The following is a 12,870-nucleotide window of genomic DNA, read 5'->3' as shown; positions in this document are numbered from 1 at the left end:
GCTGTAAAAAAGACACATTTTATTAAACTTGCAAATATTTAAAAAAGGAGAGTAGATATTATAAAATGCATAAGCTTCTTTACACACAATAATTATTGAGTCTCCTATATTTTTTGTTAAATTTTAAGAATATTATGTAAATCGTAAAGCTAGCCCAATATTCATTTCTTTAATATGTTTTTTAAGGTTTATACAAAATATATGAATATAGTTCGAAAATAAGACTAATTTTGTGATATAAATATATATGTGTACATTTAAGTGCGAATTTAGGATGAATATTATGTAGTGATAATGTGCAAAAAATTATCCATATGAAATATGTTAAAAAAATAGTATGTATATAGAGAAAATGTTATTCTTAAATAGTTTATACAATATATATGTGTATCCTTCAAAATTTAGCAAAAAATAATATACCCATTTAATAGCTTCCTTAAATTGGGGCCCCGTTGCTAAAACCCTTTTAAGAAAATACGTTTATATAATTTTTCCATGCATGTGGATATGGTAAATATTATTTCCTTAAAGGGTGATATATAACAATATTTTCTTATGAATAAAATGAAAAAATATTTTTTTTATTAAGTTAACAATATTATGCATTAAGAGAAAATTAGTATAAAGCTCGTAAAAATATATTGTGTTAAAATTGGGTACTGAATATTTCTCTATTGAATGGCTGGGCTTATATTATGTAAAAAAAAATAAAAAAAAATGAAAAAGAATATAAAAAATGTTTTTTTTTGAAACAATTAAGAAGGTATTCAGTGAGCCCTTAAGAATGCTATAGAAAAAGGTGATTGTATATTCAAGTAATAACAAGCTAGCATAAAGGCTTATATATATATACCTTCGTACAAACAGCTGAAATATACATAGCATATCATTATTCCATTTTTTGTTGCCGACATTTTTTGGATACATATTAATATGAAAATCTGCCTACAAATAAGATTTGTATTATACATTTTTATAAATTATGTTATCACAAATGTTCAATCAAAAAATGTTCCTATCAAAAGTATTAAGTTTGTAAGAAAATTTAGTAAAGACACTAAGGGGGTAAATTTAAAAAATTGTTTTATCAATCATTATGATAAGATAATTAATGAAGAATGGGGATATAAAAATAATAAAAGAATGAAGACTGATATAATGAAAATGAATAATGATAGTCGTAAATGCTTAAAAGGAATATATTCAAATGGTGGGAATGATAATAATGATAGTGGAAATGAATATGTGTATGAAAAAGGGAATATATTATGTAATGAAAAAATGAAATTACTAATAAAAGTATTAAATGCAAAAAAATGGTATGATTTAAAGCTTTTTTCTCCAGGTAAAATTAATTTATTTTTAAGGCTGAAAGAGAAAAAAGAAAAGTTTAATGAATTGTCAACACTAATGCATGCTATAAATTTAGGAGACGATATTTTTATAAAAGCTTTAAATAAAGATGAACAAGAAAGATTATCATCGATATTATATCCATGTTTATCTGGGGATTTTTTAACAATAGAAAAAGAGCAAGCTAAAGAAGTGTGTGAAAAAAAAGAAACAGATAAATATGAATATATGAATTATCCATTAAATGATAGTAATATAATAATAAAAGTTTTGAAAAAATATCGAGAAGATTTAAATATAAATGATAATATACGATTCTTAATTCATATTAAAAAAAGGATACCAATTTTTAGTGGAATTGGTGGTGGTTCATCAAATGGAGCTTCTGTTTTTTATTATTTAGAAAAGCATTTTTATAAATATTTAAAAACAAATGAATTAAAGCATAACTTTTTAAAAGAAATAGGAAGTGATATAAGTTTTTTTAGTAGCTCAGGATTTGCTTATTGTGCAGGAAAGGGAAATGATATAATTGACTTAGTAAATTGTGACGCTATTATATCAGGAAGAAAAATATATTTATTTAAAATTGATGAAGGATTATCATCAAAATCAGTTTATGAACATGTAGATTATGGGAAAATAATACAATACAATCCAGTTAGCTTGTTAGAGAAATTTATTTCCAATTTAAGAACCAATTTACATAACGATAAAAATAATATAATTGAAATTGTGAAAAAAAGTGAAGAACAGTATATGAAAAATTTTGTTAACCCAAATTTGGATATACAAAATATGTTTGTGAATGATTTAGAACTTCCTGCTTTTTTTTTGCTTAAAAAACTTAAGAGTTTAAAAGAATTTATAGCTAGCCAAAATATGTTTGATGTTGTAGCGATGAGTGGAAGTGGATCATCGCTATTTGGAATTACAAAAAATAATGAAAATTTAGATCATAATAAAATTAAAGAGTTAATTAAACAAGCTGAGAAAAATTTAAATATTAATATAAAAGTATATTCATGTGAAGTTATAAGAAAAAATGAAAATTCCTGGTATACTTCAGACAAATTAGCTGAAGTTGTAGTGTAGCTCAAAAAGGTCTATACACCAGGGGTAGTATTTGTAAATAAAATTAGTATGTACATATATGAAAAGACATATTTGCATATGCTTTTTATTATTTTTCACGGAAATCGGAGAAAATACGATAACCTGCTTAATATATGTTCTACTCTTTGTTGAAGTTTTGTTAATATTATAAAATTCGTTTTTATTATATTATTTAAAAGTTTTTGCTAAGCTTATCATCTTGTTCTTTTCATCATAAGTCTACATATTGCATCCGCAAGTGTGCATGCATATTGTGCCTTTTCACCGTTTATATTTTTAAAATTAAGACACTATGATTACATATAATGTACATTTATCTGTACATATTATTCAAATTTGTTTACTATAAATGATTTTATTTTATTCGCTGTATTAAGGGTTTTAATTTTGGGGGTAGTCTTAATCTAGCTTATTTATTCTGATTATTCAATTTTAATTTTTCTATTATAGCATTTTCATCTTCAGGGTTTTCAGGTTGGGGTTCCTTTAACATATTATTTGGGGGAGCAAAAGTATCGGGTTCTTCGTTTTTTTTTTTTTTTTTTCGTGGAGAATATCCAGCATCATATTTCTTTTTATTTAAATTTAAATTAAATTTTTTAGCACAATATGCTAATCCATATTTTTTAATAGTTTTTAATCCTCGTGTACTAACTCTTAATTTAACAAAACGATCTTCTTCTTCAAAATAAATTCGTCTCTTTACAAAATTTACTCGTTGTATTCTATGAGTTTTTATTCCGGATTTGGATATTTTTCTAGCATTTCTATTGTCCATTTTTCCTAATATGGGGCACCTGTTTTTTATTTTTAAAAATGCAATAAAAATTAGAGTATAAACTTTATAGGGAAGTATAATTTTTCACATATTATTTTTGTTTTTATAAAAAGTGAATAGTCTAACCTTCTTGCTGGTAATTTAATATCTTTATATGGCATTAGGGTTACTTTGCTTATTCTCTTTTTTCCTTTTATTCCATGATGCCTTTTTGCTGATGAAGTTCCAGTCATACTGTATTTTTTTATCTGAATTGTGCATGCAAAAAAATAGGAATACAAATGAAGTAGGTCATTATGGAAATGGACTGCTAACAGGTAGATAGGACAAACATTTGAAAACAAATGGAATTTTTTTTATTTTTTATTATTTACAGCTAATGCTTCTTTGTGTCTTTTTTGAGTGTTTAAGGAAAATTTTGAAGCATTCACAAGTTTGGAGAAACTTCGATTTTTAAATAAATCTTTTTTAATTAAGGATTTTACTAACAAAAAAAAAATGGAAATAAAGAGGATATACATTCGTGTGATGGTAACATATTTTTACAACATGAAAATTGTATGAACAGATATAAGACATTTTTTAGAATGTGTGTTAAGCTCATATATTTTCCATTCTATTTTTGATTTTGCATATGTACCAAAAAAAAAGTTTTGAGAGTTTATTCTGTTTGCTTCATTTTTGTTAATCTACAAAAGGAAAAAAGTAAAAAAGTAAAAAAAGTAAAAAAATTTTCAACGTTTTTGTCAGTGGTAGGACTTATTTTAGCTCTCTTATTTTTCGTAAACATGTATTTATATATTGATAAATATTAAAATTGTGCATATTTTTACAACTACTGAATGTCCAAAACAGAAAAGATAATTTAAATTGAATAGTATATAAAATATATAAGCATTTATTGATAAGTTATATATTTTTTTTTTAATTTGCATTATTTTATTTTGTTAAATTTGAATGTTAATTCTGATTTCATTAATTTATTTATAATAATAATATATTACCCAAAAGTCTTACACAATTTGGTTGTCAACATCATTTTGCATATATAACAAACAAGTTATAACTATAACATAAGTTTTGATATCTCATATTCATATCATTGTTAATATATTTAAGATTTATAAAACAGTATTAAATCGAAAGAAACTTTTGTAAAACAAGTTTTGTTTCGTTAATACTTTGAATTATATGAAAATATTTTCGCTGGTTTTTATAAAAAGCCCACAAACAAAAAAAATTCAAAAAATATGTAAATAAAGAAAGAAATAAGAAAAAATATATATGTAAATTAATGAAAAGTGTTAAAAAAAATTGGAACATATTTTGTGTGTTTAATTTGTGTTTCTAGGTGGGGGTTAATTATAATTCACATTTTCTATTTATATATTTTTATTAGCATATATATATATGTATGCAAATATATTTTTTTTTTAATTATAAGTTCTTCAAATAATATACCATGGTAGAATATTAAATTTGAATGAAACATGTTTTTTTTTAATTTTTTTGTTTTTTTAAATTAATTAAAACCATATGTTTTATTAGTATATTCTGTTATATCTTTATAATTTAAATTATTATCAGGATTTTTTTAAGTTCCCTTTGTCGTATTATTTCAACATATTTTTTGCCTTTTCATTTGATGTTACGAATTTGGGGAACTAAAAGATTTGTCAAGATCCATCCAGTTCTTACATATAATGAATAAAAAGCTTTCAAGCCATTTTTATTTCATTTAATTTATATTATTGTAAATATATATGTATGCATTTATTTTCTATTGACGAGAAAGTAACAAATAATAAATAGTAGCACGCAATGGATAACCCCAAAGCTATGGAAGATGCCCAGAATGCCCTGGGAATGATGATATACCAAATATTGAACAACGTATAATATATAGCCAGAGCATTATTATGCTTATTATTTTCTCTTCTTTCATACTGCATTCTTTCTACATTTAATATACACTTAAACTGTCTTATGTTGTTATTACTTTTTATTTTTTAGCAAGTAAAAAAAACATGTTTTGAAAAATGTTTTGGTCAGAAGTTTTCAGAAGAGATGGGAAAAAACGAACAGATATGCTTAGCCAAGTGCATGGATAGAATGTTAGTGAAAATAGGCACCTTGTGTGTGTTAAAATAAATGGATATATGTATTATTTTTTTATTTTATGCTTATGGAATTGCTTAAAAATTGAATGCTTTTACATTTTTTTAGGTATGAAACACATACAATTGTGACGAAGGCATCAAATGAAATTTCTAAGAATCTAAATATTGATAGTGGATACTAAGATTATAATTAATAATTAAAATAATTTTTTTTTATTTTATGTTTGTGAAATTTTTACAAATTTTTTTCGTAATTTATTTTACTAATTCACATAAAAAAAAACTAATAATTAAAAAGACATATTATAAAATTTGAATATTATTCGGTTAAATATATTAACTAAAAAATAATGTTGACTTTCTTTGCATGTATATATTACACAATGATTTGGGAATACTTATGCAATGGCATAGTACCTAAATATATGAATAGGGTGTAAAATAATAAGGGGTACTACCTATGTTTATTAGCTTGGTTATGCTTGTGTTATTGCTTCGAATTTAATAATTGGTGTTATCAATTTATGGTGGGGTTAAAAAAGTAAAAAGATGGGTTAGTAGCTTGAATAAAAGATAGTTACACAATTTACTGCGCAAATAGGAAATGTTTTATGGAGTTAAATAAACTGAGGATGAGCAACTTTGACATTGATATATGACATAGTATTCATCATATAAGTTTTGATTAAATATGAAAAAATCACCACAACGACAAAAAAATAAATAGGTATCTTCATCCTGGACATATTCTAAATCACTTTTTTTAATGATTGATGCATTTTCATATATTTCCGATTTTTTTTTGGATTGAATATCAGTTAATATTTGTTCATAAGCCCAAACCAAAGTTAAAAAATCTATATCTGTTCTTATTTCTTGTTTTGTTTCTTTATTTGTTTGATTATTTTCATTATTGTTTTTTCCTTTATTTAAATGGTATTGTAATTTATCTGGATGATATATTATGGCTAGCTTTTTAAATTTTTTTTTTACTGTTTCAAGGGTGGAATTTTTTTCGACGTCCAAAATGGAATAGGGATCTCTGTTTGTGCCGTTCATTTTTTTTCTCTTTTTTCATCTTTTCATTTTTTGATTATTGAATTGGATAGTTTACTAAAGGTTAGCAAGCGGTTTTCCTTTTTGCTTATTTTAAATGGGGATTATATATTTTTTCATTTTTTTTTGAACATATATCTTATAAAAATTTAAGTAGCATTTATTATTTTTTCATTGCGCATCCAAGTTCTGTATATTGAAAAGGCTTGGAGATGCACAACTTATTTAGATATACTTTGGTGGTATGATTTTTTTTATTTTTCCAACTTTCTATATTTTTTACCAACTGTACTTAGGCCCACATTCCTCCGTCATTATTCTTTGCGCGGCATTTTTTTCGCTGCATTCTCTATAACACTATATGGCACACATGCGTATGTAGGTATATGGCTCTCCCCGCTGAATTTGAATATTTTTTTCGTTTATAATTAATTTTAATATGATTGATTAAATTTTTTATTTTGTTTAACTTTGCAGGGTAAGAGATTTGTTTAGCATTTTCTCCTTAACCACATTCTAAATTCACAATTTTTTTTGTAAAAAATATATTTAAAAAAAAGTAATAATATTTGTAAGGTCAGTTAAGATATAAAAATTTATTGTTACATTTTTGATGGAAGAAATATATTGTTTATATTGGGATAGAATAAAATAACACACCAAAAAAATATGACCATAGTATATATGTGCTTGACGAAAATATGTGATAAAATGAGAGTGATATAGGTTATATATAAAAGGAAATTATTATTTATTTGATATATATTTTTTGGATGTCCTAGTTTATTAATTTAAGAAAAATATTAATCATTATAGATAATAATAGGGGCTGCAATGTACTTATGTTGTCTCTAAGTTTAAAAAGATTTGGAGGAGGGGTAGGACGACGGTTGTGTATGCCTATTTATAGTGGAACAAGTGATAGTGTTTTTAAGGATAAGCATTTTGTTTTAAGAAAAATAAATCAGAAATATGAGAATGTATTATTATTTGGTGATGTAAATAAGTTAAGAAATACAGCAATTGAATTGATACAAAATATTTCTGAACAGTCAGAAAATAATAGTTGTAATAATACTAGCTATATAAATGATAAATTAAAAAAATATGAAAATAGTTATAAATTTATGTCTGAAAAATTCGAAGAAGGAAATGAAACAGACAATGATGAGAATAAAAGTATGACTTTAAAACCAAAATTAAATAAAGAAAAAAATATAACGAAAAAATTATCTTTTTGGCAAATATACAGTATGAGAGTTAAAAAAAGTATTCATTTGTTAAACACTCATGATTTTTCATTAATACTCCAATCTTTTCATTTATATAATAAAGATACTGGTAAGTTCATTTTTTAAGAAAATGTGTATGTCCTTATGTTTGCTAAGGGAACGAAGTAAAATATTTACAATCATTTTTTTCTTTTTAGGAGTTTATGTCATGTCTATAAAATATGTGGAGGATCAGATTCCAAATATGAATGGAACATCGTTTGTTATTTTATTAAACATTTTTAGTAAACGATTGAAAAAGCATAGTTATGATGAATTCTTTAAAAAGATGATAAATTATATACCCAATATTATATACGATTTAAATACAAAAGATATGAATAATATATTAAATATTTTTTATAATATAGAATTAAATAATCCAAAAATTTGTGAAATGTTTTATAAGAAGATATTATCAAATATAAATAAGGAGGACGCTTTTATTATATCTTCTTTATGTTATATTTTTTACAAATATAATTTTGAATATTTACATTTTTTTGAACGTTTAAAAAAAAGAGGGTTATGTGTCTTAAATGATTTTAATGCTATCGAATTTTATAAATTTATTTTTTCTTTATATAAAAAAAATATATGTATAAAAGAAATTATAAATAGTAAGAAAAATGATGTTATAGCTTTATTACCGAATTATAATAAGGAACAAAAGTTATTTATATGCGACATATTTGGAATTAAATAATTTTATTTTTCTACTTGTATCAAAAATTGAAACAAATAATATGATGGAGTATTCACATTAAAGAGGTGTATTTATTAGATAAGACAAAAATCGTAGAATAATTTAATAATTTTTTTTTCAAAATTTTAATAAAATCATGAAAAGGTTTTATTCCCATAGCTAACAAAAATGTATAAGCAAATTTTATTATCACATGACGAATAATCATACATTTCAAATTGAGAAGTCAGAAAATGTGTGTACCTATATATATAGGCATACATACATATTGAATAAAAACAAATTTGAATCCACAATTTTGTTGTTTTTTTTTTCATGTTAATAGTATTTTTTAAAAAATAAGACTATTGAAATGTTTTGTTTTATTATTTTATCAGTTTGTTGCTGACTTTTGATTTTTGTTTTTCAAAAGTTTTTTTATTTAACCTTTAAATTTTTTATGTACTATTTTAAAATGCTTATAATAAATAATGTGAAAAAATGAATCATAGAATACGAACTTTTTTGTATATTTGTAAATCAAAAGATAATGTAAATTACAAAAAGAGAGTTATAAAAAAGTTTATAATAAAACAAAAGACATCAAATAAAAACGTGGCAATACAATATGGGCTATATGATTGCAAAACGAAAGATGTTTTGGTAAAAAAGGAATGGAATATAAATCATGTCTTAAATAGGAAGAAGAAAAGGAATGTGAAAAAAGAAAAGACAAATGAGAATGCTAATGATGAGCATCTTGTAGATAACAATCATGTGGGAAATGACATAATTGTTGATTATAAAAATTATTCAAATAAATCTATAAACTATGAAGAAAATAAATTTAATAGTTCACGGTCTTATATTATGTTTCTAAAAAGGGTATTAAAAAATATAGAAGATGGAAAAAATACAACTGTCATAAATTCTGGTAATAAAAATGAAAACAAATAAGAGCAACACATATTGTGTTATTTGTAAGTATGGGCATATGATATAGGTCATGCTTTTCAAACTAGAAACGAATAAATGGGTATCTATATTTTTTTCGTTTTTTAAATCGGGGAATTATAACTTTATAGGTATAGATACTAAGAAAAATGAAAAAAATGTTTTTTTTTATGGATCTATATTCAATAAATATTTAAGAAAAGGTAAAATAAGGGAGTAGCATTTTTATAATGTGTATATGTATCATCTTTTTTGTAAAATATTTACACCCTTTTTTAAGAAATGAATAGGCAAATAAGAGTAGGCAAGAAGCTAACTGCACATATTAAAGTGTTATAAAAATGAGAAGAACAAAGTGAAAAGTTTTAATTTGTAGAAAATAAAAAAGATGGAGAGCGAACCAAGACAAGTGACAATTGTGAAAGAGAGTGTATACAAAAAGGTGGAAAAAGAAAAAAACAAAATAATAAGAGAAATATGAAAAATATGGAAAATGATAAAAAAGGTATATGCAATAAGCAGGGCATAATTATAGACATATACGATTATATAGAAGGAATGAAGAAGAAAGGTAATGCAGCAAGCTTGTGCTTCAAAGCATGCACCTGTGTATGCATACTTATTTAATGCCGAAATAGGATTATAATGGTGTTTGTTTTTTTGCAGATTTAAAAGTATCTATATCATCATGGGTATACAGAAATTACAAAATTGTCGACATGATAAAAAGTAGTGGAAGTAAATACAGGATAAGACAGAATATTTGCCATAGATGTTTTATTAAAAAATGTATAGACTATCCAAATAATAAAAAAATTAAAGGATGTATAAATTTTCCAAAAAAAAAGATGATATATAATAAGGAAGAGTTAAGTAAATGTGTAAAATATATTACTAAAAGGATTGTAAAAATGCTTAAAAATTCAGAACTAATTAATATTTGCTTTGTTTTTAAATACAATATTAAAATGGGATCTCAAAATGGTTATATTTATTTAATTAATTTTCCACAATGCAATATAAAAAAGAATAAAATTTTTTATAACGACAATAATGAAAAAACGTTATTATTTTTATTTAATAAGACAATTGTAAAATCAATAAAAAGTGTTAATGATTATTCAAGTATTATATTCCCTTTTAGTATTTCGAAAGAATGTCAAAAACCGATTTATTTAAAAAAAAAAATGATATCTTATATAAAAAATGTGAAATTTAAAAATGGAAAAATGGGACATGAGAAATATAATAAAAAGTTGAATAAAAGAAAAAATATATTTAATAGTTTTAATAAAAGTTGTAAAAGTGATAAATGCTCTATAAATAGTAAGTATAAAGAAAGTTATGAAAAAGAGGTTGAAGGAAAAGTTAATAAAAAACATAATCAGAATAGAGAATTACGAAAAAATGTAAAGGAAGATATTTTAAAGACATATTCTAAAAAAGAAATAATTTTTCATATGCATCTTTTTGAATTATTAATTAGACTTGTATTTGAAAAGACAAGAACTTATTTTGTTTTTTTTATAAATAAAAAAACATACAATTTAGATTTTTATAAAAATATATATTATTTAAATATGTGTAAAATAGTTAATATAAAAACATGTACTAAAGACAAAGTTAAAAAGGTGGAGAAAAGAAAAGAATGTGAAAAAAATAAAATTTTAGAAAATTTAAGAGACGAAAATAATAATTATAAAAAGATAATTAATGAAAAGGATATACTAATAACCAATTTAGAAAATGAAATAAATGAAAAAAAACAATTAGTATCAAATTTAAAAAATGAGTTTGCAAAATATAAGACTGAAAGTTTAGAAAAAATCAAGACAGAAATTTTAAAAAGTAAAGGATCTAAATGTGGTATATCCAAAAATGATTCTACTACTACTGCTAGTAACACTAATCAACAATTATTAAAAAATAATAATTATATTAAAAAGTTATATAATGAAAACAATTTACTAAAGGAAAGAATAAAAAAGCTGATGAGATCAAACTGTGAGGATATAAACACTAACCAAGACAAGAAAATATCAGATGTGACAAAATTATCTAAATTATGTTTGCCTGACAATGAAGAAGTAACTTATAAAGCAGATAGTGGAGAGAATAATTGGGTGCCATAAAAAATAGTATATCCATTTGTTTTACTTTATTTATTTTGATCAGAAAAAAAAAGAAACGGAGAAGTGTGATAAATTAATTTTTTATCTTAAGGCATTTTTAGACACGGAACAAAGGTTGTATGTAAGGCGGCAAAAAAAAAAATTCGAAAAAATGATGTAACACGTGGAGAATACATAGCATATGTTTATTACGCCTTTGCTATTTTTTTATTATTTTTTTATTTTTTATCAGACAGCTGATGTATTGATAAATATTCAAGCCAACATTATTGACGAAATTAAAAAAGAGCAAAGAATATTTTTTGAAAATATAGAAAGGAAAAAACTTACATTAGTAATAATAATTTTGGTGTTGTTTGATATATATAGACAAGGGTATATTTTTCGAAATACAGTCATAATTTATTTTCTTTTGGCAGAAGAAAGAAATAGAAAGTTCTTTTGATTTTATATATTCAGTTTGTGAGGATATACAAACGAAAAAGGAAAAAATATGTTTAACCAATAGAATAAATAAATTACAGGATTGTATAAATGTGAGAAGAAATAAAACCCATTTATTTTTGTTGTTTTTATCTTTTAGTGTGCCTACTGCTGTTTGTGGGCATGTTAATAAATGCATATTTTTTGAATTGTATAAATATGGCAATAATTGATCATGCTTTTTTTTCAGGATTTTTTAAGCCACCTGAATAAAGCCACTAAATCAGAAGAGATATAATGATTGTACAAGTTTTTCAAAAAAAAGGTGGCAACATATAAATTAGTATAAATTAATATTGTATCCACAACTCCAATTTTGGTGATATATGGATGCTCAGGAAAATTATGATCATGCATTGTTTATGCATAAAGGAGGTTTGATTTTATAGGAAATGTGAATCTTGGGGTATAAGGGTTTTTTTTAACCTGAATTTTATTTATTAATTATTCATGGATTTAGCTAGCTATTTTATAGCCATATAATTAGTGATGTAAACTTATTTAAAAAACAAGATAAATGCTATAGCCAAACATAAATTATTATAATAAAATGGAAAATTATGCAACGTATTTTTTTATTTAAAAGGGGTGAATATTTAGTATAGGCATAATAAAATATTTATTGTTAATATATAGCCAACTTTTCCTACATTATTATTATTTATATTACTTATAAAAAAAAACATGATAAATAGGTTTTCCTAGGGATTTTTATCGGGGTTATAATAAACTTTATTTTAAATACTTAAACATAGGATTTAAAGAGATTAAGATAATAAGTTAATGGTGCTCTACAAAATTATGATATATAAGCAATTGCTTTTCCTCTATATTATTTTTGTTGTTTATTATTTTTATCTCTGCATAGATAGTATAGAAAGAGTAAAGAAATGAATATATACTTATTAACTATTGCTTATGG

At 23.3% G+C, this 12,870-nt stretch overlaps 6 protein-coding genes across 6 annotated transcripts; 4 read left to right on the top strand and 2 right to left on the bottom strand.

Moving 5' to 3' along the window:
• Positions 1–933: 933 nt before the first annotated feature.
• PCHAS_1102500 (4-diphosphocytidyl-2-C-methyl-D-erythritol kinase, putative) lies at positions 934–2,448 on the top strand (the record flags this gene model as incomplete). The annotated part of the gene is made up of 1 exon (XM_738607.2): positions 934–2,448. The coding sequence occupies one exon, from the start codon at positions 934–936 to the stop codon at positions 2,446–2,448; it is 1,515 nt and encodes a 504-aa protein (XP_743700.2).
• Positions 2,449–2,878: 430 nt separating this feature from the next.
• PCHAS_1102400 (50S ribosomal protein L28, apicoplast, putative) lies at positions 2,879–4,182 on the bottom strand (the record flags this gene model as incomplete). The annotated part of the gene is made up of 5 exons (XM_016798511.1): positions 2,879–3,266; positions 3,374–3,495; positions 3,622–3,731; positions 3,888–3,936; positions 4,081–4,182. The coding sequence occupies 5 exons, from the start codon at positions 4,180–4,182 to the stop codon at positions 2,879–2,881; spliced, it is 771 nt and encodes a 256-aa protein (XP_016653907.1).
• An 886-nt stretch (positions 4,183–5,068) lies between these two features.
• Positions 5,069–5,549, top strand: PCHAS_1102300 (Tim10/DDP family zinc finger protein, putative; the record flags this gene model as incomplete). The annotated part of the gene is made up of 3 exons (XM_738609.1): positions 5,069–5,140; positions 5,261–5,361; positions 5,474–5,549. 3 exons carry the CDS (start codon positions 5,069–5,071, stop codon positions 5,547–5,549), a joined length of 249 nt encoding a protein of 82 aa, XP_743702.1.
• Positions 5,550–5,976: 427 nt separating this feature from the next.
• Positions 5,977–6,426, bottom strand: PCHAS_1102200 (DnaJ protein, putative; the record flags this gene model as incomplete). Its single annotated transcript, XM_738068.1, has 1 exon — positions 5,977–6,426. The coding sequence occupies one exon, from the start codon at positions 6,424–6,426 to the stop codon at positions 5,977–5,979; it is 450 nt and encodes a 149-aa protein (XP_743161.1).
• An 839-nt stretch (positions 6,427–7,265) lies between these two features.
• Positions 7,266–8,400, top strand: PCHAS_1102100 (conserved protein, unknown function; the record flags this gene model as incomplete). The annotated part of the gene is made up of 2 exons (XM_738067.1): positions 7,266–7,764; positions 7,853–8,400. 2 exons carry the CDS (start codon positions 7,266–7,268, stop codon positions 8,398–8,400), a joined length of 1,047 nt encoding a protein of 348 aa, XP_743160.1.
• A 480-nt stretch (positions 8,401–8,880) lies between these two features.
• On the top strand, positions 8,881–12,121 carry PCHAS_1102000 (conserved Plasmodium protein, unknown function; the record flags this gene model as incomplete). The annotated part of the gene is made up of 7 exons (XM_016798510.1): positions 8,881–9,313; positions 9,465–9,536; positions 9,710–9,904; positions 10,000–11,420; positions 11,509–11,586; positions 11,698–11,799; positions 11,885–12,121. The coding sequence occupies 7 exons, from the start codon at positions 8,881–8,883 to the stop codon at positions 12,119–12,121; spliced, it is 2,538 nt and encodes an 845-aa protein (XP_016653906.1).
• Between the last annotated feature and the right edge of the window lie 749 nt (positions 12,122–12,870).

The sequence above is a fragment of the Plasmodium chabaudi genome (genome assembly GCF_900002335.3).
Source record: "Plasmodium chabaudi chabaudi strain AS genome assembly, chromosome: 11".
Classification (NCBI taxonomy): Eukaryota; Apicomplexa; class Aconoidasida; order Haemosporida; family Plasmodiidae; genus Plasmodium; species Plasmodium chabaudi.
This window is presented reverse-complemented; position numbering and strand designations above follow the sequence as displayed.